Genomic DNA, 26,240 nt, shown 5'->3' on the forward strand with positions numbered 1-26,240 from the left:
ATGTCCAAACGTACCATCTTCAGAACTTCTTTGCTGCCAGACTGAACGCCATCTCTTGATCATCAGTCTGCATGCCTATGTTCCGTTGCTGGTTTCACTGAGCCGTTGCAGATAAGTGCTCCATTAGGGCTTTTTTTTTTACTTGTTTCTTTGTTGCTTCTGGGGTTTCATGTCATGCAAGAAGGGTGAATGCCAGTGTGAGAGGCAGATACCCCATAAAGACTGCCATGAACAGTGTCTGTTTTGCCTTGACACCTCGCACAACCATACATCCTGTTACATCTGTAAGGCTTTTGTACCAAAAACTGTGCATAGTAGAATTTCTTGTTTGGCACTATATCTGGAGAATCAGCGACTTAAACTTCTCCCAAAAGATACTATGGGGGAGACTTCCCACCAAGAGGGACAGTCGTCAGGAAAGGAGGAGGCCAAGAAGTCTAGGCCAGTGTCTTCTACAGTTCAGTCTCCACCAGACGTTTCTTCTGAGGTGAGTGAATGGCTGGAGATTCGCCCGGCTTTGTTGTCAGATTTGTTTGCCGAGACTGGGTTGGAGGCCGGTGGGTGTCTGTCTGTAAGCACGTCTGAGGAGGCTTTACAGATGTCCATTTCAGATGTCCAGGGGGACCACAGTTGATCATTTCCGTGGGGCCTAGGACTTGTTCTTCAGAGTTTAGTCAAGTCCCTACTACTGTTATTGAATGCTGTCCTGGTTGAGAGGCTTCCAAGTTTTATAAGGCAGACATCCCATTAAGGAAAAAATAAAAAGTTAAACGTGTTTCTCCTGCCTCTAAGGATGCACAGAGTGAGTTGCAGGCCCTTCAGTAAGGGTTTTTTTCCTTCTTAATGGGATTGAAACCTCCTCAGGGTGTTTCTGTTCCACTTCCCCCCTTGATCCTCTACTTCCCCTGATGCAGTGCAGGGAACAGGATTCCTCTGGGGAGTAATTGGATTCTGATGAGGAATCCCTTGCTTCCTCTTCTCAGATTCCTTCTCCTCTGGATTATGGGTCAGAGGAAGAGGAATCTACCTGTTCTGATACTCCCTTTGATAAGATTTCTTTTGGGGACACAGTCTTCAAGATGGAGTTTTTTTTTTTTTTTTTTAATGGGATTGCGGTCAGGTCTTTTGAGATCCATAAGAGATACTATGAGTTGCTGCAGATGGACTCTCCTAAACCTTCTGCTGTTCCTCCTATTTTGGCTGCTTTGTTGGATGCATTTTCCAGTGCTTCTAAAGCTTGTGATTCTCAACCCTCTGCTCCTAAGAAACCTGATAGTTTTATAAGCTGCTGACTAGAAATTGTTGTACAAGTGTCCTGCTGCTGACCCCTCAGTGGTGTTTGTAGCCTCTGACAAGCAAATTTCAATTGCTTTCTTCTCCCCAGTTTACTGCCCTCTAATAAACACAGCAGAACCATGGAAAGGCTAGGTAAGTTCTATACCTCAGCTGCATTGGCTTTTGGGGCTGTTAATTAGCAGACCCATATATACAGGGATATGTTGGCTCTCCAATCTCAGGCATTTCAGGTTATATCTGATATTCCAGACTCTGAGGGTACATCTTCTTCCCTTTCCTTGTTAGAGACTTGCCCACAGGTGGCTGGTCATTCTATCAAGTGTAGTTATGTTGCAGCGGGTGCTTTTTTTAGGTCAGTGATGAGGTGTTATTGGTTTCGGCTTCAACCTTTGCCTGATGATATCAAGGCTAATGTCTTTAGGTTTGGCTGTTCTGAAGCCAAATTATTTCTTCTTGGATGTCTAAAGCCCTTTCTTTTTGCTATATTTTTCATGGGAAGAACCTTCCTTCCTCTGTTAAGGTTCATTCTGCTAGGGCTGTGGCTTCTTCTGGTGCTTTTTTCAAGGGTTTGGATACTAGTTCTATTCTTGAGGCAGCTACCTGGACTTCTGTGCATACTTTACCAAGCACTGAAAGTTGGATGTGATTTCTAGGCTAGAGCTGGCTTTGTCAGGGCCATTCTCCATGGCTTCCTAGAGGGCTCTGCTGGCTCTTCCTTCTCCCAATCTTCTTTCTGAGCTTTTGCACTCTTCCTATTGTAAAGAATACTGCAACAGTGATATAAAAGTATATAGTTCAGTTAATCTTATTTACATGCACCTAATTAATAACTGAACTTACAGTTCTTACCCTTGGTTGTACTGTAGCATCCTACATTTGTTTTAGATCTATCATTACTACAGAGACAGTACAATTGTGTAAAGTCTTGTCTTCACTGTAGATGTCCTTCCCTCGCTGTTGCAGTATTTCCTTCATGCCCTCCTCCCTCAGTCCTTTTTCCTTCTGGATGTGTTTGTTACCTTCTGGCATCCTTGGACTGTCGTTCCTACTGGAGCTTTTCATTTCTGAGGATAGTACATCCGGACATCACCTTTATGCCCTTTGTACCCATTATGACCTAAAGGCTTTGTTATACTGGCCAAACATCGGGCTGCCCTTGGCAGGGGATCCTTATTATAAAGAATACTACAACAGTGAAGAGAAGGACATCTACAGTTATATTAAGACTTTACACAACTGTGCTGTTTCTGTTGTAACGATAGCTCTACGGTCATATGTAGGATGATGTAGTACACCTAAGGGTAAGAACTGTAAAGTCATTTATCAGTTAGGTGTATGTAAATAAGATTAATGGGCCAGTATTCATTAGTTTCAAAGAGGAGCATCATGTGCATTCTTAGATTTTTAGGCCCTGGAGTGAACTGGGCCTCAAGAGGAAAACGGCCATTTATAATTGGAAACCATACACATCTTCATCAGCTGAGGTATCAAAAGGCAGATGACTTCCATGTGATGCCAAATTCTTTAAACACTTAGATCACACAGTGAAATGGATATTGCATTTTCATTTTTATCTCCTACTTAGAGGGATGATAGAAATCTAGAACTAAATGCAAATAATAAATTACTCCTTAAACAGTGACTGAATTAATTGACCACAAATTTTGTTAAGTTTGATCTGACTGAACTTTACTTAATAGTCTGAGAGTTTGTGTATCCATATTGTGAACAGTATTTCATTTTAAGAACTAACAACTCATTTAACATGCTTATAGTATGTCGTGGATGGGTAACCCAAAGTTAAAACAAGACAAATTATATTGACACATCTTTGTTATACGACACTGGTGAACATTAACTATATTGCAGTACATTTTTATTATTGTTGCATGTCAAGTGAAAATAGAAAATTTAATCCTCCTATTTGTTTCCATAGGTGAAGAGTTAGGAAGATTGAGGCTACCTGCTCCATCAAATGAGTAAGTTGGACATTTTTTTCTACTTTTTTTCTGTGTTCTAGTTTCCTTGCTGCCCCTTAAATAATTTTTGTGCTTCCTTTTGGATTTGATCTATTTCTCATTTTCTTAGTTCATCTTTAGAAGTTAGACTGGCTGAGAAGGAGAGTGGGTTGTGAAGAGGGTACGAGTCTGAGGAGCCACTGTAGATTTTTGCAGAGGAGAAGTTTGAAGTTTAGAATTATGGTTCGATCTCTTACATGCTAGAATCAGTGATGTAGATCCATGTGCAATGAGGTGTGATCTGTGAGAACGGCCCCTTCTGGGTACAAGAGCAAGACTGCTCCAGATTCACCCACAAGCCTGTCCTGCCTACCTTTCTGAGACTATGTTCTCCAGTCTTGTTAATGGCTCCACCTACCTCTGCAACGTATCCCAGTCCTTTCCCCAAGTTAGCAGGCAAAGCCCTATTATCCATGTATTTCTCCTTCCATCAAGTACCTGAACCGCTAATTGAACTTGGGTTACTTGAGTTATAGTCAGGACTTTATCTCTTTGTTTTTAATATAAGCCAAGCTGTCCCAAATATCGTCATAACCACTGTGAAGATATTTTTGATCAAAGATTATCTGCAAGTGTGCCTAGGCATGTTGTGAGTGTGCAGCTGTTACTCATATAGTCAGATCTTATATGGACTGGAATCCGAAATGTATTCAGTAATGCATCCTTCCCATCATCAGAGCGTACTTTTTATTTTTCTAAACTTTTTTTTAGTTATCTCAGTTTAGCCTCTGGAATTGATTAGTGTATATGCAGAGGATAGGTATCTTTCTCTTCAGTTCCCTTCTATCACCTGCAGGTACTGCACACTGCTGCATCTACTTATACTCAGATATATTTGTTTTCTTGATTTTTTCCAGTATTACTGCTCATTTTTCTTACTAGTTTGTTTTCTATTCCGTTTTTCCCCTACATGTGCTTGTGAATATAAAGTTAGCTGCATGGGATGAACAGTGAGCGTGCTTGTGCATTTTGGGGACCTCTCATCGAGCCAAAAGAGTTAAACTACTGATCTGATGTTGTCCTTTTCATTCTTCCTTACTGATGGGTTATGGATCTAACCCTCTTATCCAATTTGGCTGCATTTCCAAGACTTGGATCCGAGTCTTGAGCTCCTCCCTTTACCCATATATCATCTTTCACCATCCCCAACTCCTCAGATCTTCTTTGCTGCCATTGCTACAGGACATGTTTCCAAGTCTCAGATTGTGAGAAAACTCTTTTTCTTGTTTAAAACTTTTACATCTTATTTAAAACTTTAATATTATTGCTAGTTTGTTAAAATGTATAATCTTTCATGCTCCTCCCACTTAAAAGTTAAGTTTTCGCAGGTGTTAGGGTCCTTTTCTGCCTTTTTACTTATCACCCTTCCTTGTGGCTTTTAGCTCTTCTCTTATTATTATTAGTGTTATATTTAAAAAAATAAAAAATCTATATATGTGTGTGTGTGTGTTTGTGTGTTTGTGTGTTTGTGTGTGTGTGTGTGTGTGTGTGTGTGTGTATATATATATATATATGTATATATATATATATATATATATATATATATATATATATATAGAAAAAATCTGGCTCTATATAGATATATATATATATATATATATATATATATATATATATATGAAACTTTTTTTTAGTTTCATGTGTTTGCTTGCTTGTACTTGACTGCTTGGTTTCACTTACTGTTTGCCATGTCTGAGAAACCAACGTGGTTTAAAAGATTCCCAATTCAGATGCCCACAAGAAGTACGTCTATTGCCTGGGGCCAGATCATTTAAAATCTCAGTACAAGATCTGTGTTTCCTTCAGCCTTAGAGCTTTATCTGAGAGCTGAAACAAACTCATCCTCAAAGGCCTGATTCTGGCTTCTTCTTCATCTCCTGGGGCTCAAACCCCCACAAAAACTCATGGCTCCAAGGAGTCCAAGAAATGGGCCCTCAAAGAATCTCCAAGGGCTGCGTCGGAGCCAAGCAAGAAACTTAAGACTTCTGATTCAACCCCTTCTGATCTGAAGAGTGTCACAACCTGTTTTGATCTACAAGACTGTTCGGATCTGATGGGTCTGATAACTTTGTCTAGTTCTCCTTGGCCTTCTACAGCAACCTTGGATCCAAGAACCTCGGATCCAGTAGTTAGGAGCTGGTTGCCGGAATTCTTATTAAAGCCAGTTTTCCCAATGTTACTGGTTAAACTATCCCAAACTCCAACTAAGCATCCAAGCCCTATTCATCAGCATTGTACAGATCCTGTAGGAGCTTGACAGAGGCCGATATGGACAGGATGATGTGGAAGTTTCTCAGGGCTTGGATCCAGGTGGTGGTCTTGCCATCTGGGATCCATGAGTACTCCGACTCAGCCTATACAGACTCTTTCTCTTATCCAACCAGTGGTTTCAGAGTCCCAGGATCCTAGATACCCAAGAGAGTCAGCATCAGATCCAAAGAAGCTCCCTTCCTTGACTCTGATGCTTACCCTGACTAGCCCTGCTCCAATTTCATCAGATCAGAATGGGTCTCAGATCTGCAATGCTGTCAGATCCATCCCTTCCTCTTGTTACCTCAGCCCTCGACAGCTTGCATCTGATTCTTTGGGCCATGGATCTGGGGATGGCCTTGTCCTTTCCTCCTCAGCTGCCTTGGCTACAAGGGAGACAGGAGGGGTTTCCCCGAATCCATCGCATTTCCAGGTTGTTTAAAGGGATTTCTCTTTGCATAGAGATACATTCCGTCACATGTCAGATCCTCCCCTCTGTCCTTTATCGGTTCTGAGCAGTGAGCCCACCATTCCTGGTCCAGGTCAACCTACCCTGAAAAGCCTTCATACACTCTTGCTCCTGAAGATTTCCTCCTTTCTTCTGACACCTCTCCTGACCACCCCACAGAGGAAGTTCCATGGAAGATGTGCAAATGGAGGCCCATAGCCCCCCCATGGAGTCCCTCACTGAAGATGCCAAGTATGATTACGGAAAAGAATCCCCTCAATTGCCACCTGATGACGTCTCCTTCAGAGACATCGTAGAAATCCTTAGACAGAAAGGTGGCTGAATCTGCTCAACCTCCTCCTTCTGAAGAGTCTGTGGAGGCTTTCAGGGTGGGCCCATCTACGTCCTGTGTGACCCCCGGTGGATGAATTTATTGACCTAGTTTCCCGCTAGGCCTGGAAGGAACTGGACACTGTTGAGTCCATTCATGAGCATCCCGATAAATTTCTAGTCCCACCAGCAGACATAGCACATTGGAACAAGGGTGTCCCAGTTGATGCCATTGTTGTGGCGGCAGCCACAAAAAAGGAGCTAGCCGAGCAGAACTCCTATGTCCATCCACTGAACAGGGAGCCCAGAGAGATGGTCAGATTCAGAAAGCCACGTTCGTGCTGAGGTTGTTAAATTATTTTGGCACACTTTACCCGCTTCCAAAGAGACTTGATCAAGGAGCTCTCAAACTCTGTTGCTGACACCATGTTGGTGTAGGACCTTAAAAAGTTTTCTACCCAACTGACTACTCTCTTATTCATTGCTAATTCTTCAATAAGGCCGATCTGTTATATGGAAGAAGGCACCTCATGAGCAGCCAGTTCAGACATAGCTGTAAGGAGACATGCCTGGATGAGGCTGTGTGACTTCGCTGAAGTCTTCAAGGCGTCCTTTATTAATGCTCCCTTGATGGTTCCTCCTTGTTTGGGCCATGAGTGAAAGAAACGCTTACTCACATGAGCAGGAAGGGAAGACCCTGTCTGCCTTGGCAATGTTTTCTACCCCTCAGAGGCCCTTTTCTAGAAACCAACAAAGAGGGAAGAAAACTTGTTTCCGGAAATCTCAAGGGCCTTTCCAAGATCTGCATGGGGACACTTCCTCCAGAGGCAGAGGAGGAAGTTTTTAAGGTAGATGCTGCCAGAGGCCGAGGGAGTCTGCATAATTAGGGCTTCAGAGATTCCTTCTCTGACAAGCCCTGTCAGTGCTCCTGAAGCGCTGCCTGACCGCACTTCCCTGGAGGCAGACAGAGGTCATCTTTCCCTGCACCCAGACACCTGGATAAACATTACAGACAGCAGTTGGATGCTAAGTATAATATCAATAGGTTATTACCTTCCCTTTTCCCTTCCACCTCCAGGATCCTAGAGGAAACTGCCCGACGTTCCACCCAGTCAGAGGGTATTGCTGCTCAAAAAGTTCAAAGGCTGCTACAAAAGAGGTCATCCAAAAGGTGCTAACTGAGCAAATAGGACTTGGAACTTACTCCTGATTCTTTTTGGTGCTAAAGAAAACAGGGGACCTAAGATCAATTCTGGATCTAAGCAGTCTCAGTCAGTATGTAAAGAAGTCAAAGTTCTGAATGGCTATGGTCCAGTTCATACTGTTTCTGCAGCACAAGGACAATTGGATGTGCTGTATAGATCTTCAGGATGCGTACTATCACATCGAAATAGACAGGTGCTGCAGGAGACACCTGCGCTTTCCACTGGGAGATGATCACTACCAGTTCAGAGCACTGCCCTTTGGACTCACTACAGCCCGCGGAGTGTTCACCAAATATATAGCATTCGTAGCAGGTCACCTGACGCTCAAATGACTCCCTAGACATCATGATAAATTTTGGCAAATCCAACTTGACTCCTGTACAAACCTAGAATTCAAACCTAGAATTCATAGGAACTCAACTGGATATGACAAATCCAAGTGTCTTCATTGCCTCTTCATTGCATCGCATTTCTCAGAATTCAAGTTGAGGGACTTACTGTCTCTTCTGTCCCATCCTGCAAGATTAGTGTTACAGGCTGTTGGATCAGTGTCAGCAGCTATTCTTCTAGTCCCTCTAGCAACATTTTTTATGCGATTCCACCAGCGGACCTTAGCGGTACAGTGGTCAGTTCTTTACTAGCCTCTGTCTGTTCCCATCAAACTCACCCCAATTTGCAAACATCATATTTAGTGGTGGATACAGTCAGATGACCTGTTTTTGGGCACGTTCTGTCTTCTTGCCAATAGCCACAGTGACCACAGATGCTTCCCAATTGGGGTGGGGGGGCATTACATGGGAAAGATGGTCCAAGGCACATGGGCCCCCTCAGAGACCAAGCTGCATGTCAGTGTTCTTGAGATGAGACCAATCCTTCTAACATTGCAAGCCTTTCTGGACATTCACCCCCTGAGGACTATTGCTGTCCATGCGAACAACATGTCAGTAGTCTGGTTCATCAACAAACAATGAGGAACCCACTCTTACCCATTGTGCAGTGAGGCCATGAGGGTCTGGGAATGGGGTGTCACTTGAGACTGCTTTCTAATTGCAATGCACATACTGGAGAATGCCAGTGCTCTGGCAGACGGACTCTGCAGGTCCATTCTGATTCCTCATGAGTGGTACCTCAGTCAATCAGTAGTGAACATGATTTTCAGCCATTGGAACCAAACTTGCTGCAACCTATTTGCCTCCCCCCACTTAACAATAAACAGCAAGTGCTTTGCTCTGATTCCCTCTTTGGGGGAGTCACCGAGGGATGCTCTGATTCACGCTTGTCCCCCTGGTCTCCTCTATGCTTACCCCCTCAATCCCAAAGTTTCTACAGAAAGTAAGCAGCCTGAGGAGCTCAGTCATACACATTGACCCCCTTCTGGCCTCATCAGGTGTGGTTCCCCTTTCTCTGGTCTCACCTCAGATATCCTCCATGGATACTGGAGACCAGTCAGGACCATCTGTCTCATCCGTCACAATTCCAGCATCCCAGTCTTCATGCCTTCATGCTGACTGCATGGTTTTTCCGATTCCAGTGATAGTAAGATGGTCCAGGCTCGCTTCCCCAGTCCATAGTATTATTTTGGCTTCCCAGAAGGCTTCCATTAAGAAGGTCTCCCAAAGTAAATGGAAAAGATTTTCTAAAGAAAACATTGACCCCTTCTTAGTGTCTATCTTGGCCAGTCTTCTTTTCCTCCGTAGTCTTTTCAAAGAAGGAGCTAGCTTTTCTACCCTTAAACTTCACATAGCCACAATATCCAATTTTCACGCCGGAAATGAATCTCTCTCTCTCAGCTTCCAGGCTATGTAAAGCATTTATGAAAGGGATCTTCCTCCTTAGACCTCCCATAAAAAATCCTATTCTTTCTTGGGACCTCACGGTGGTCCCCCAGGGGTTAACTTAGAAACCTTTTGAACCAGCAAACAATTGTTACATGAAGTTTCTTTCTTGGAAGTCAATCCTGTTGGTAACTATTACTTCAGCTAAAAGAATTTCTGAGCTTCAAGCCTTATCAGCTAGGCCTCTTTAAATCATCTTTCATAAGGATAGGGTGTCTTTGTGAACTAATCCTTCCTTTATGCCTAAAGTGACCACAAAGACTAACATTAATCAATCAGTACAATTTCCTGTTTTCTTCCTGAACTGTACTAATAAAGGTGAATATATGCTGGATCTGCTTGATGTCCATAGATAACTATGTATGTTCTTCGTGTTTCACTGTTGCAGTCATTACATTTGGGTAATCTGCTGGCAGGTTGCCCTCAGTTGGCCTGAATTCCAAAGTCTTGGGTCCTGCATAGGTTGCTGTCTTCTCTTCCATGACATCAGGTCGGCAGGGGTATAAAACATGCAGCCAACACCATTTTCTTTAGTCTTTCTTGCCATGCAGTGCCCGAAGCAGAAACATTTCACAAGTGCCGATCAGCTGACTACTGAAATATTCGATTTTGAGTTTCAGAACCGAAGTCTTCACTAAAGCTAAGTACCCTGTTGGGGAAACTTTTCTCTTGCTTTTTACCAATGTCAGAAAAAGTTAATAATTGTATTACTTGTGGAAAGCAAATACCTCATAAGGATTTCCATTTATACTGTATTCCTTGCCTAGGCCCTGATCGCAACGTGCCTGGCTGTTGGTTTTATGCTAGATTTAACCAACGCACTATTAAGCGTCAGTATATTTTTACCTCAAAGTATTTTGGAAACAGATTTAACTACCCAGAAATGTCATTGGATAGTAATCAGACTACCAGAGTACATAAAAAATGCAAAGAAAAAGACAGAGAAAGGCAGTCGAGATCCAAAACCGACGATGAAGCTTCTCCTAAGCCAGTTGCCGGTTTGCCGGTACTCAGTGAGTCGCTTTCGCAGCCCCTGATACCCGCTACCTTCGAGTCGCAGGCCTCTACCGACACCCATGTGGAGCCGGCATGCCGCAAGATACTCAAGGTATTGGACCGACAGATGTATCTCCCTCGGATGGGTCCGGAGTTGCTGAGTATGCTCCAGCTTCTGAGGGTGTATTCAGACCTCAACATTTGTATATCAAACCGAAAGCTGCAAAACCAAAGACTAAAGCAGCTTCTAAAACTAAAAAACCGACACATGAGCCACGTGCACAGGCCTCTGTGCCTAAAAAACAGATGATCAAAATGGCTGAAGACCTTATTACCCTGATCAGGGGTACTGTCAAAGGAAAAACAACTTCAAAAAGACAACACACGGCAGGTTCAGGTTAAGGCACTTTAATCTTGCAGCAAGGAGACAAAAATGTGCTAATACAGAGTTTATCTAACTAGAATCAGGAAGTGAAGCTATTCTTATACATTTCTTACAAGACATTGCCTACCAAGCTGACGTAATAAATCACAAGTTCTTTGAATATTATTTCATAGCAGCTGTTTGTCCATGATTTTCTGCTGGCACATCAAGTTTACAAAAAAACTTCCTAAGAAAAACAACATGGCCTTGATGACCACCGGTCAGATACAACTTCTCACTATGCAATGCTACCATTCAAGGTACTATGGCTAATTTGAGCACAAAGCAAGTACAGATTATGGTTCATTTCTTCAAGCAGTCTTTGTTCGATGTATCTTTCTTTTCTGCAGCTGTGCATGTTCTCATAACACGAACAGAGCTGATTGTTCAAGTTCAATAACATTATAGAAAAAAAATATTGTTCTATTCATTTATTTTCCTGACCTAGCAGATAATCACCTGCTTCTCAGTAAATTTCCAAAAGGCATAAACATGAATTTTGCTGTGCTAGCAAATACTAGGTCAGAGAGCACCTTGCAATTTCAGAAAGCATACTGCAGTTTGAAAAGCATCTTTGTAATTTCATACAGAATTAAGCTGTACATAAAATAGAATGAAATGTGTTAACCCTTTTAGCTTCTAATAAGCACTAAACATATACATTAATACATATTTTTCTAACAGGTACCCATCCCCCTCCTGATAAGAGGTCTAGGCAAGACACTGATTATGAATCTTCAGATCAGGTTTCTATTTCTTCTGATTCCTCTTCTGATCAGGAATTATCTATGCCTCCCTATGAGGATTCTGATTCTGAGGAGTCTATTCCAGCTGCATCTCCTCCTGAGGATTATTCATTTGGAGAAACCTTGCATACTTTGAGGGAGCATTTTCACTGGGAGAGTCAAGACTTCTCAGAATCAAAAAAGAGGATCAGGGATTTCCTTCTTCTCCCTTAGCACAGGCCTTTATCCATTCCCCCTGTTTTAGACATTGTGGATGATGTGTTTTCGGAGTCAAGCTTGACCCCTGACTCCTTACCTTTGGCCCCCAGTAAGCCTGACAGATATTACAGGGTCCCTGACTCGCATAAATTTTTATTTAGAAACCCTGCTGCTGATCCTGAAACTATTTCACAGGGTCCAAAGGGAGTTAAGGCCTCAACAGCAAAAAATCCTACCCCCACTGACAGAGATTCAAGGGCACTGGACAGATGGGGAAAAAAGGTTTATACATCTGCAACCTTGGTAATCAGGGCCTTAAACTGTCAATTTCATATGCTTAAGTACCAACAACATCTTATGGGATTGCTGAAACAGAAAATGATGTTGATTTCAGAATGTGCAGAAAATACAGAATTGCAGGAATTGCATGCAGCTGAACAGGTTGGAAAGCATACTTTGTAATGTGGACGTTCATCGTGTTTCACTGTTGCAGTCATTACACTTGGGTTATCCTGCTGGCAGGCTACCCGCAGTCGGCCTGAATTCCAAAGTCCTGGTCCGGCTTTGGTTGCTGTCACCTCTTCCCTGACGTCAGAGCGCCAGGGGTATAAAAGATGCAGCCAACGCCATTTTCTTCAGTCTTTCTTGCTGCGCGGTGCCTGAAGCAAAAGCAGTTTGCAAGTGCTGGTCGGCCGACTCCTGAGATTTTCGAAATTTAATTTCAGATCCGAAGTCTTCTATAAAGCTAAGTACCTCGTTGAGGAAACTTTTTTCTTGCTCCAGACCGATGTCAGGAAAAAGTTAATAATTGTATTTCTTGTGGGAAGCAAATACTTTATAAGGATTTTCATTCTTACTGTATCCCTTGCGTAGGCCCTGACCATGACGTTGCCGGTTTTGTGCTAGATTTAACCAACGCACTATTAAGCGTTGGAACGATTTTGCTTTCCATTACTTTGGTCGAAGGTTTAACTATATAATGCCGTCGGAACAACCAACAACTGGAATTCATAAAAAGCGCAAGGAGAACGAAAAAGGCAGGCATCCGAGGTCCAAAACCGACAAGGCCTCTTCTAGGCCAGTCGCCGGTTCGCCGGTGCTCAGTGAGGCGCTTTCGCAGCCCCTGACTCCCGCTACCACAGAGCCACAGGCCGCCTCCGACTCCCACGTGGAGACAACTAGGCCTCTGGATACTCAAGGTATTGGCCCTTCGGAAACTAATCCCTCAGATTGGTCCGGAGCCGCTGAGCAGGTATCGGCTTCTGAGGATGTTTTCAGACCTACACAACTTTATATCAAGCCTACTTCAGCATCCAAGACAAAGTCTAAAACACTTTTAAAGACAAGGAAACAAATACAACATTCTCCAGGACAGACTTCTATGCCTAAAAAACAGATGCTCAAAATGGCCGAAGACCTAATTACTTTGATCAGGGGTTCCCATCCCCCTCCTGATAAGAGGCCTAGGCAAGATACTGAATATGATAAGTACTTTGTATACTGTGATAAAGAAATATGTATCCTGTCTAACTCTATGACATTATACTGCCTCCCGTCCTTGCTAATATGTTATTAATGTTACATTTGTAGTAATAAAACACACAACTGCCAGCAATAGATGTCCCAAATGTTTTTATTACGAAAATCACATAGGATGTAAAGATATATCCCCAGCTCCAAACCGGTTTCGGTTGCCCCTTCTTCAGTGGAGCATAAAAAATAAATAAATAGAAAGCCAACAAATACACATGATACTATTTATAGTATCTGTTAAGCACAGACCATCCAATCAGAGTGCAGTATAATGGTCTAATAAGACCTTAAACACCAGAAGGTTACATATATGCATTCAAAAATGGAAAAAGAAAATAAAAATAAAAATACAAATAAAAATAACAATGAAATACATAGTCAGAAAAATTACATATTATATTAATGTAGCACTATATAGTGCAATCCCATATATATGGAAATATATGTAGGCATATGTATACTGGTTGGTCAACAAGGTACAATAACTGTAAAAATAGGCTAGAGGTGATCATTAATACCAGGGGGAAATAATGCACCCAAATGTACAATCCAATATTTTTCCTTTTGTGTCAAAATATTCTCCCATCCTTGTTGGTGACTTCTGTCACCAACTATCCGATCAATAATAGTGAACCTAAATTTGGCCGTAGGATGTTTAACTGTGTGTTGGTAAAGGGCATTGGTGATTTTCTTGTTTCTGATGTTACTCCTATGTTCCCCAATTCTAATTTTTAATGGCCGAGAGGTTTTTCCTACATAAAACGAGGAGCATTGACAAGTGGCAAGATATATCACCCAACTCATCGAACAGTTCCCAAAAAACTTTAAATCATATACCTTGCTAGTATTAGCACTACTAAAGGATTTTGTTTTGTTTATGTCACCGCATGACATGCAGTGACCACAAGGAAAAGTGCCAGTCAATTCTTTACCCGTCATTGTTAATTGTTTATACCGGGCACCTCCACTACCATGATGTTTAAAGTGTGAGAAAATAGAACTTAAAGTTTTGCCTCTTCTGTAAGAAAATTGACAACGTGTCCCAAGATGTTGTCTGAGAATCTCATTAGCCATCAAGATATTCCAATTTCTTTCCACAACTCCTCTGATGATCTGATTATTTCTGCCATATGTGGTAACTAATCTCAAGACCATATCACCTTTTTTGTTTTTCTGACGGTCCTGATATTCTAGAAGCTGGTTCCTAGTTAGTTTATCAGACCAATATTTGGCAGATCTAATATCAAAATCAGAATACCCTCTATCAAGGAATTTATTCACAAGATCAGAACTGGCTAGCTCATAATCATCCTGACTGGAATTAATTCTTTTGATATGGCGAAACTGAGATTTAGGGATGTTCCGGACAGTGTGGCGGGGATGCATGCTTGAGGCATGTAGCAATGTATTGTATTCAGGATATTTCCTGTATATTTTAGTGCCTAGTGTGTTATCAGGCTTCCTATACACATTCACATCCAAAAATTCAATGGTAGTCCTATTGCTATTAACAGTAAATTCAATGCCCCAAATGTTACTGTTCAGATAATCCACAAATTCTTTAAGATATTCCGTATCTGCCCGCCACACCATCCAACAATCATCAAGATATCTACGCCAGATATCCATTTCTACAATGTAAATGTTATGAGATGTGTCATATATGAGATATTCCTCCAAGTAGGCCATAAAGAGGTCTGCATATATAGGGTCAAATGATGCCCCCATTGCAGTGCCTTGTAACTGCCAATAGCATTCACCTTGGAAAAAGAATATGTTTTTGTTCAGAACATGCTCACACATACAAATCAAAAGTGTATTGAATCCAGGAGGATATAAATTAGATTTTTCAAGCCAAAACTGAAGTGCTTGAAGACCAGCCCAATGTGGGATACTGGTGTATAGTGATTTTACATCTAATGTACAGAGCAGCCAGTCAGATTCAATTTTAGTCTCTGCTATAATTTGTAAAAATTGTGTCGTGTCCTTGATTCTTGCTCTCACATGGACAAGCAATGGTTTCAAATATTCCGTTAAAAAAACTGAAAGTGGTTCAGTTAATGAACCATGACCAGACACAATGGGTCTGCCAGGTGGGGAGGTCAAAGATTTATGTATTTTAGGAAGTAAATACAGTATCTGTTTGTTTGGATCTTTAACCGTCAAATGTTTGACAATAGTAGTGGATAAAATACCATTCTCTACTGCACTACCCAAGAAATTATCAATCTCTTTTTTAAACGTAGGAGTAGGATTAATATCCATTTTCATATAGCATTTCTTATCAGATAACTGTCGTAATCCTTCCTGTGTGTAGTAATCCATATCCAAAACCACTACCGCCCCACCTTTGTCTGCCTTAAGAATCGCTATATCATTATTGTTTTTCAATTCCTCAAGCGCCTGTCTTTCAGTTTCATGAATATTATCTTTAAGAATATTGAAACCATAAGGTGGAAAATGCAAGTCCCTAAGTACAGCCTGTTGAAAAGCTGTAACATGCGTATTAGCAGGAGGTTGGAATGTAGATTTTAAAAACCTAAATTCAGTAGATCTTTGAGCTATATTATTGACATTATCAGAAAAAAATATCTTTAAATTCAAACAGTGGCAAAATTCCAAAACATCATTAACTGTTTGGTATTGATCACAAAAGAAACCAGGTACAAACCCTAAGCCTTTATTTAGGATTGCTTCTTGTTCCAGAGTGAGCTCAACCTTAGACAAATTAAGGACATTGTGAGATGCAGTTTCATCTATTTTAGAAATGCTTGAACTATTCCATCCATTGATTCCAAATCCGGACCTATTATGGTGTTTCCTCCCCCCGCGTCGTTTCTTCTTACCCCAAAAGGGGTAGGTATATTACTTCTTTTTTTATAAGGTGAGTGATCAGATGTGATACCCTCACTGTCAGTGGGGGAAGACTCATCACCCGAGGTACTGGTATATATCTGCTCCTTATTTTTAAGAATGGGTCTGGGTCGTTTCCTAGATCTGGCACCGCCCCTACCCGTAGTCATGTCCTTAAATCTGACTGACTTTTGTAGTTCAAAAGGGCGTCCCCTAGCATAATCATTGACGTCCCGATTGAACTTTTTTATTTTTCTTTCTTTCGTCAGTTTGTCATACTGGGTCAGTTCCCTAGATAAATTGGCTACCAAGGTACTATAGTTGCTATTAGATTCAAATTGTTTGCAAATACTGCTGAGATCTTTAATCTCAGTAATGTTTGAATCTATAGTCCTTTCATAATAATCTGACAGTATTTGTACAAACTTCATAGATCCTTCTTGAGCTGCCTCAAACCACTCATTGGTCAGCCTCTCTTCAGATCTGCTGACCATGGGTTTTAACTTAATTCTAAGCCCACGAGGGACTAATTTTTTATGTAAATAGGCCTTGAAAAGACGTAAGTGCCAAATATTGGCTCTTAGCCCTTTAAGGGCTTTCTCTAGATTAAAGAAGGCAGATTGACATCCATTACTTGAAGGGGCAGCCTGTTGATCAGTGATATTGTTGCTTGAGATAGATTCCAGTCCAAAGACCTGGATATCCTCCCTATCAGCACACATACCCTGCAAAATACTGTCCAAATTCATAATGAACCGACCAAGTATGGCAAAATGGAAAAATGGTGCGGTGCCAGAACAGAAAAAGAACCCAAAGAAATAACCTACCCAAAAAATGATAGGAATAATGTAGATCCAATTAGTTATTAAATACCAGTATCTCAGGGGAAGTAACAAATAACCAATATCAAAAAATATCATTAAGCAGTGTTGCACAAAAATGAGCCATATCCAGGAACTCCTGTCTTCACTTTAAGTCATGAATGTGAAACCATAAATGACCAAAGTAATGGGTCAATAATACTAGTTATTAAGTAGTAATAATATTGGACCTTATGTTCGGGAAAATAATTCTTGAACACAAAAGATCCACTAAATTGTATGTTAAATGTAATAGGTTTGATTGATTAATATTGTCTAATAATTAAATCAACCCAAAAGCAGCTGTATAAGTACCAGTATTGTGACCAATGTCTTAATCAAACATCAATTTTGTATGTCCACCAAATGGTGAAACATAAACCTAAAATACAAAGAACATATTAGGAAAATTCCTACATAGATAATAAGACCCTTAAGGCATAAAAGGTATGACAAAACACCTTAATTGTATAATAATACAAAAATGAATATTGTCATCTACCTATTAGCTAACTTAACAACATAAAAATGAAATAGAGTGAACATACCCCAACTAATCAGACAATAAATACAAAATATCCAATGTATCAACCAATAATATTTTCAGGAAAAATATCCCAAAAATTAGCCAAGAAGCAAGAACCCACTAATCAGTATGTTGAGTATCAAATAATGGTCAATAATATTGTAAAAATTGTACAACATCCTATGTCAATAGCTGTATAATGTGAATGATATCTCCAACATCTAGGTATATCACAAAACCCATGTGTCCTACTTGAATAGTAAAACATAAATGTTGAGTGCTTGCATAAGTCAAATAAACCCCTTCAACATCATAAGTCTTCGATATATAGGGACCCTTAAGTTATATAACATGACCAAAAGACAATAACCAACAAGCTATGAACTAGCTGGATAGCGTTGCAAAAAGTAACCTGAAACAGGCATACAATAGTATTAACACAAGTACCCGAAAATGCTCAGTAATATGAAAACACCATAGCTTAATCCAAATATGTGTTAATACATCCAGTTTGTATAATCTGGGCCCATATAATAAGTGGAAACCAACAAAGGAAAATTGCTCCTAGAAGCAAATTTAAGCATATAGTTGTCTAAAGAGACATGTGCAATATCGTCATAATCTCCTGTAACATACGGTGCTCAGTGAGGCGCTTTCGCAGCCCCTGACTCCCGCTACCACAGAGCCACAGGCCGCCTCAGACTCCCACGTGGAGACAACTAGGCCTCTGGATACTCAAGGTATTGGCCCTTCGGAAACTAATCCCTCAGATTGGTCCGGAGCCGCTGAGCAGGTATCGGCTTCTGAGGATGTTTTCAGACCTACACAACTTTATATCAAGCCTACTTCAGCATCCAAGACAAAGTCTAAAACACTTTTAAAGACAAGGAAACAAATACAACATTCTCCAGGACAGACTTCTATGCCTAAAAAACAGATGCTCAAAATGGCCGAAGACCTAATTACTTTGATCAGGGGTTCCCATCCCCCTCCTGATAAGAGGCCTAGGCAAGATACTGAATATGATAAGTACTTTGTATACTGTGATAAAGAAATATGTATCCTGTCTAACTCTATGTCATTATACTGCCTCCCGTCCTTGCTAATATGTTATTAATGTTACATTTGTAGTAATCTCAGAAATAGTAATGGCAGTCTTGTACTTGTATGTAAATAGCCTATGTTTTTGTTAAATTCTTTCAGCTCATTTACTGTACCTAATTATCAATGTAACTCTGTTGGAGCTTTTCTCCCCGGGCCTCCGCTGAAAAAGGACATGTATCCAGTCGGACCATCCCGGTTAACAAATGTAAAATAAATAAATAAAATAAATGATTCCTCTGATCAGGTTTCCATTCCCTCTGATTCCCCTTCAGAACAGGGATATTCTATTCCTCCCTATGAGGATTCTAATGCTGAAGAATCTATTCCTTTAGCTTCTCCTCCTGAGGATTACCCATTTGGGGAAACCCTGCATACCATGAGGGAACATTTCCACTGGGAGAGCCATGATTATTCAGATTCTAAGAAAAGGCTTTTCTTCTACTACCTCAACACAGACCTCTTGCAATTCCACATGTTCTAGACATTGTAGATGATGTATTTTCAGAGTCCGGCCTGTCTCCTGACTCTTTACCTCCTGCACCTGTTAAGCCGGTCAGATACTACAGGGTTTCAGATTCTCATAAATTTCTATATAAAAACCCTGCTGCTGACCCAGAAACTATCTCTCAGGGTCCCAGAGGGGTCAAGGCTGCTACTGCTAAAAACCCTGTCCCCTCAGATAGAGATTCTAGGGCACTGGACAGATGGGGGAAAAAAGTCTACACTTCTGCTACCTTGGCTTGTAAGGGCTTTAAATTATCAGTTTCATATGCTCAAATATCAGCAATACTTAATGTCTTTGTTAAAACAGAAAATGTTGACAAATTATGAATGTTCTGAGAACAAAGATTTGCAGGATTTATTGCATACAGCTGAACAAGTGGGAAAACATACTTTGCAATGTGGTTATGATTCACTAGAGGCCTCTTGCAGGGCCACTGTAACAGGTTTTGTTATTAGAAGGCATGCTTGGTTGAAGGAACAGACTCTGCCTGATCATGTTAAAGCAAAATTATTGGATGCTCCATTACATCATGATACTTTGTTTGGTGTTAAGGCAGAAGAGGTGTTGAAGAAAATGGAGAATAACAGTGAAGGATTTTTTACAGGTACAGCCACCCAGATTTAGCAGGAACTGGCCTTCTAAGAATTGGTCCTTTCCTGTGTCAGACAGGCCACAAAGAAGCAGATACAGACGCCCTAGAGGCAGGCAACAGCCCCAGGGCTCATTCAGGCCCAAACAATGGGGTGCTTATACCTCCAAAAGCGGAGAAGACAAATCACAGCCATATAGGAAACAGTCCCAATGACTTCCCTGTGCAATGCCAAGCATTTCTCTCTTGGCAGCACCCTTATGGGGAAAGCTAGCACTTTTTTCACAAAATTGGCACACGCTCATACAGGACAAATGGGTCCTAAGCATAGTCTCTCAGGGCTACAGGTTCCACTTTCACACCCTTTGAAAGGCAAAAGGTATGCCAGACCTGCCACACAATCAATGGGCAGAGGCACAAAACCAAGTAACATCTCTCATGGACATGAAGGCCATTCAGCCTGTGCCACAACAGGAGCAGGGGCAAGGATTTTACTCAAGACTTTTCTTAGTACCAAGAAAGGACAAAGCATGGAGACCAATTCTGGACCTGTCTATTCTAAATACTTATTTGGACGTACTAAAAGTCAGAATGTTGACTCTGCAACAGCTTCTGCCCATGCTGGGGAAAGAAGGCTTGGCTTGTAACTTTGGACCTCAAAGAGGCATACCTGCATGTCCCAATCAGACAATCTTGCAGAAGATACCTCAGATTCATAGCTGGCTCAATGCACTACCAATTCTCTGCACTGCCCTTTGGCTTATCTACTGCGCCCAGGGTCTTCACAAAATGCCTGGCACCAGTAATTGCATTTTGCAGACAAAGAAGAATACAAATATATCCCTACTTGGACAACTGCTTTATTCAAGCAGAAGCCAAAGACATTCTACTAAAACATCTGGCGTTTCTAATAAGATTACTAATTTGCCTAGGGTACACAGTAAACGAAAAGAAATCAAAACTAGTACCCTCTCAAGAGATAATATTCCTGGGTGCAAGCTTAAATACAACTGCCCAGATGGCTTATCTCACGCCATACAAACAAAGGCAACTGACTTCTTACTTCGAAAGCATGGCAACAAAGACCCAGTTAACTGCAAGAAAAATTCTGCAGGCTCTGGGCTACATGGCCTCCTGCATTCTGCTAATTCCATATGCAAGACTGCATATGAGGAAACTACAATGGTATATAAAAAGTGTTTGGACTCAACATTGCCACAGCCTGGAATCATTAATTTCACTCATTCCCTGCCTGCAACTGGAGTTCTGATGGTGGGCACAGGCCTGTTACCACAACAAGGGACAGCCATTCACTTTACCCACAGCCAGGCAAACACTAACAACAGATGCTTCAGATTATGCCTGGGGGGCCCACTTGGCAGGAAAATGTATTCAGGGCACATGGCCCCCAAACCAAAAGCATCTTCGCATCAATCAAAAAGAGATGCTAACTGTACAAATTGTCCTGACAGCCTTCAAGGACCTACTTCATCCAGGACAGCTACTGATAAAGACGGACAACACCACAGTTATGTGGTACATAAACAAGCAGGGGGGCATGCATTCTTACCCCCTCTGCAGACAAGCCATGATTTTGTGGAACACAGCATTGACCTACCAAGTACACCTGCAAGCACAATTCCTGCCAGGAAAAACAAATGCTCCGGCAGACAAACTAAGCAGAAACCTCATGGATCCTCATGAGTGGAAACTAGATCCACAAATTGTCAGCATGATAACAAGGGAATGGGAATGCCCAGACATAGATCTTTTTGCCTCCCCTCACAACTGCCAACTTCAGGGATTCTGCACAAGGACTTATCACAAACAAGCATGGAAAGTGGATGCCTTGTCATTCAGCTGAAACAACCTTACAGTATATGCCTTTCCTCCACTGCCTCTCCTCCCAAAGGTACTCCTAAAGGTCAGACAAGAGAAGCCACAGATGATAAATTGCCCCAAATTGGCCACGCCAATACTGGTACCCAATCCTAAGGAGCTTATCTCAAGGCCCAGCCTGGACATTGCCTCATATTCCTCATTTGCTGATGCAACAAAACAATCAGATCCTGCACAGCCAACTCAGAACCCTAAATCCAGCTGCATGGTGGATAGTATGACCATTCAGCATACACCTCTCTCTAAAGCGGTTATGGATGTTATTTTGGAGGCCCAGCACCAGGAAATCTTATGCAGAAAAATGGAAGAGATTCTGTGCTTGGAAACAGGCGCAAGGAATTGACACGCTTGTACCAGATATTCCTCAGATTTTACAATACCTGACTGAGATGCTGGACAAAGGCCTATCCTTCTCATCAATTAAGATCCATGCCTTTGCCATTTCAGCTCAGTACTATAGAGAACCACCAAATTTTTCACATCCATTGCTTAGGCAGCTCCTCAGGGGTGCAAAAAACATAAGACCTCCAAGGAGAGCACCAATACCTGCATGGGATCTCAATTTTGTCTTGGAAAAACTCACACTGCCTCCTTTTGAGCCAGCCAATACAGCTGAGATAAAATTCTTATCATGGAAAACAGCTCTGCTCCTAGCAATAACTTCAGCAAGAAGAGTCTCAGAGTTACAGGCATTAATGGCTGTGGAACCTTTTATTATCTTCCATCCGGACAGGGTTTCTCTAAGGACAAACCCAACATTTATGCCAAAGGGAGTTTCCAGTGTGGCTCTTAACCAAACCATTCATTTGCCTACTTTTTATCCAAACCCACAGAATAAAGGGGAGAAACTTCTGCATTCTTTGGACATACACAGACAGCTATGCTTCTACTTGGACAAAACTAAAGATCTGAAGTAGTTAACTTCATTTGGTCTGCAACCTGTGGGATACGGATCTGATCTCGGATCCAAGCCGGCAACTTTACAAAGCTTGGATCCGAGCTCCTAGCCCCTCCCCTTACCTATAATCCCCTGCCAACCCTGAATGACCTCAGATCTAGTTTGCCGCGTTTCTGGTCAGCAGCTAGATTTTGAGCTCCTGGTTCGTAGGGTCTTCATAGAGTTTGTGAGAAGTTTTAAAACTTTTTTCTGTTACTTTAAGTGTATGAGTGTGTTGTGGTTAGGTTTCCCCTTGGTTAAATCCTACTAGTTGAATCCTTTTAGTTAAATTTACCCTCCCTCCCCTTCGCTGGTTCGTAGTTCTGCGTGTGGTGTGTTTGGGGCCTAGCGAGTGTGTTTTCTTTAAAATGTCTGAGGCCCCAAAGCCAATCTTTTCTAAGTGCACCGAGTGTGGCCATAAGCTCTCCCCGGCGGATGGCCACACTCTGTGCGTCCGGTGCCTTGGGGTTGAACACCTTTCCTCTAGATGCACTATCTGTGCGGCGTTCAACCCCAGGGCACTGAAGGACCGGAGGTCTAAGCTAATCCTGGCGGGACTTTTGCCCCCGGATTCGGCTTCGGCCTCCGGTGCTTCTGTGGCCTCCTCCCAGGCTTCAGTGGCGGCCACTACTGCCTCCCTTCCCCTAGCCGGGACTCAATCTCCCGCTTCAGCGCCGGAGGAGAGGGAGGTCAGGAAAGAAAAACGGAAGGAGAAGCACCACAAGCGTTGGGCCGAGGCCTCCGCTTCGGCCCCCCCGGCTAAGCGGGCTTCTCCCTCCACGGCTTCCAGGTCTCCTCCTTCTCGGCTCCGGTCTCCATGCTTCTCACCGGGACCCGAGGAGGAGGAGACCCGATCTCTGTCGAGGTCATCGAGGCGGCACTCCCGGCCAGCCTCGGTGGCCTCGTCGAGATCAACGCGTAGCCTTTCTGAAGCTGATTTGGACCGGGTGATGCGAAGGTTCATCCAGGCCCAAATGCAGATGGGAGTGCTCCTGCCTCCCCCCCCCCCTCTGGGGGGGAGCTCAACACCCTTCTTTGCCCCAATAGCTCCTTCTCAGACCCGCTTCCCGGGTTCGGAGCCGGGCAGCGTTGGAGCCGGGGGTGGGTCGGCGCCGACAGTGTCTGGTACTTCGGCTCTGACTCTTCCTTCGAGTTTTCCGGATCCGTCCTTGTCGGATCCGAGCTCTCGGAGCCGTGCTCTGAGCTTCGGATCTGAGGGGTTTGGTGTGCCTTCGGCTCCATCAAGGTCGGAGCACACTGGCCCTTCGGATCTGATGGTCTCGGCGCCGGCTCCGATCCATCCATCGGGTCCGAGTGAGGGTCGGCTCTCGGATCCTAGAGAGAGTGGCTCTCGGCCTTCGATGTGGTGGAGAGGGCTCTGTTGAGTGCATCCAGGCCCCCGCTCCCTGCTACGGTTCCATCCCGCACTCCCTCTCGTTTGGGTAGGGCTTCCGTCGCCCGGCCACAGGGACAGCCTGCTTTGACGTCTCAGGTTGTTCCCCTGGAACAAGACGTTGCTGGTGAGTCGTCCTCGGACAGTCCCCCCGAGGATGTTCCTCACAAGCGGAAGTGTAAGAGGAGGCACGTGGACTCCCCCGAGTCCTTGACAGAATACATGGATTTGGATGAGGGGGAAGGCTCCCCAAGGTCACCCCCCGAGGATGTCTCCTTCGGAGACATCATGGAAATGCTTAGGATAAGAGGGGGGTGGTCTGCCCCCAAGGCTTCTGCGGACGAGTCCGTGTTCCTGGAGGCATTCGAAGCAGGCCCTTCTACCTCTTGGGTGTTCCCTCCGGCCGACCCCTTAGTGGACCTTATCACCACTAGAGCGTGGAAGGAGCCGGACACTGTGGAGCCAGTCCCCAAACGTCCCGACAAGATCCTGAGCCTTCCGGCAGAGAAATCCCATTGGAGCAAGGGACCACCCGTAGATGCCATGTTGGTGGCGGCAGCCACCAAGAGGGAGTTTGCCCAAGAGAGTCCCTCGGTCCATCCCCCGAGCAAGGAGTCTCGCTCGATGGACCGTGTCGGGAAGTGGGTCTTTAGTTCAGCGACCTTCTCTGTAAGGTCCCTGAACTACATGGCACATGTCATTCGACTGCAGCGAGACCTTATCAAAGAGTGCGCTGCATCGCCCCCGGAGTCCATGTCGGGGGAGGACAAACAGTTGTACTCCACTCACATGGCCACTCTTAGGTCTATATCCAACACCTCTATGCGGCTTTTATCCCATGCTACAGAGGGAGCCGCTAGAGCCAGCGGAGCAGGCCTAGTTATGAGGCACCAGGCCCGGCTGCGACATTGTGATTTTACGGAACCCTTCAAGGCGTCCTTTGCGAATGCCCCTCTCAATGGTTCTGCCCTATTTGGCAAGACAGTTCGCGAGACTTCGGTCCAGAGCGAAAAGGACGGGAAGATGTTGTTTGCCGTCGGAGTCCACTTCTCTGCTCCCCAGAGGTCCTTCTCCAAGAACCAAAAGGGACAGAAGAAGATGTGGTTCCGAAAGTCGCAACAATCCCAGTCCGCTCCGGACTCCCAGTCCTTCCGCGGCAGAGGAGGACAGGGTGGACGCTGCCCTAGAGGCAGAGGGGGCCCGAAGAACTTTGGGTCCAGAGAAGCCTTCTCTGATCGGCCCACGCAGCAACCCTGAAGGGTTGCCCGACTGCTCCACTCTGGAGGCAGTCGGGGGGGTGTTTCTCGAAGCACCTGGCAGCTTGGGAGTCCATTACAGCAGACCGCTGGGTGCTTCGTATCATATCCAGAGGATGCAGACCGCTGGGTGCTTCGTATCATATCCAGAGGATACAGAATTCCCTTTTCCCACATTCCTGACACCCCCGAACACCTCCCCGATGTTCCACCCAATCAGAGGGAGGCAGCGGCTGCGGAAATTCGGCTGCTTTTAGAAAAAGGAGCCATCCAGCACGTCCCCCCAGGCCATTCCGGATCGGGTTACTACTCCAGGTTCTTTTTGGTGCCAAAAAAGACGGGGGACCTAAGGCCTATCCTCGATCTTTCCCTACTAAATCTGTCAGTAACCAAAGAAATGTTCCTGATGGTCACTCTTCAGTCTATTCTCCCCCTCTTGCGGGAGAACGACTGGATGTGCTCCATAGACCTCAAGGACTCGTACTACCACATATTGATGGACGAACGGTCCAGGAGGTTTCTCCGCTTCCGGCTGGGAGCCAGTCATTATCAATTCAGGGTCCTCCTCTTCAGTCTCACCTCAGCCCCAGGGTGTTCACCAAGGTATTAGCAGTGATAGCGGCCCACCTGAGACTCCAGGGAATGCAGGTCTTCCCGTACCTGGACAACTGGCTCCTCACCGCCCCGACAAGGCATCTACTATGCTTAGCCAGGGACTACTTTCTCAACCTTGCTCCGCAACTAGGGATCACTATAAACTTGGACAAGTCCTCTCTCACCCCAACTCAGGTGATAGATTTTATCGGGGCCAGACTGGACACCAACAGGCAACTGGATGACTGTCTCATTCAAGCAGAGAACAAGGACACTCTACTTTGACACCTGGCATTTGTGAAAAGGCTTCTAACATGCCTAGGGTACACAATAAATGAAAAGAAATCACAACTGGTACCGTCTCAAAAGATAACATTCCTGGGTGCAAGAAGAATACAACTGCCCAGATGGCTTACCCCACGCCAGGCAAACAAAGGCAACTGAA

At 43.6% G+C, this 26,240-nt stretch overlaps 1 protein-coding gene across 2 annotated transcripts in view; it reads left to right on the plus strand.

Moving 5' to 3' along the window:
* The window catches only part of FCHO2 (FCH and mu domain containing endocytic adaptor 2), a 4,043,518-nt gene that overhangs the window by 1,752,059 nt on the left and 2,265,219 nt on the right, over nucleotides 1-26,240 (plus strand). For both annotated transcript variants that reach the window (XM_044063938.1, XM_044063939.1), the window contains exon 16: nucleotides 3,233-3,275. In XM_044063938.1, coding sequence (XP_043919873.1) covers nucleotides 3,233-3,275 — 43 coding nt within the window. The remainder of the gene's footprint in view (nucleotides 1-3,232; nucleotides 3,276-26,240) is intronic.

The sequence above is a fragment of the Protopterus annectens genome, chromosome 2.part2, assembly GCF_019279795.1.
Source record: "Protopterus annectens isolate FY-2018-M chromosome 2.part2, PAN1.0, whole genome shotgun sequence".
Taxonomy (NCBI): domain Eukaryota; kingdom Metazoa; phylum Chordata; order Ceratodontiformes; family Protopteridae; genus Protopterus; species Protopterus annectens.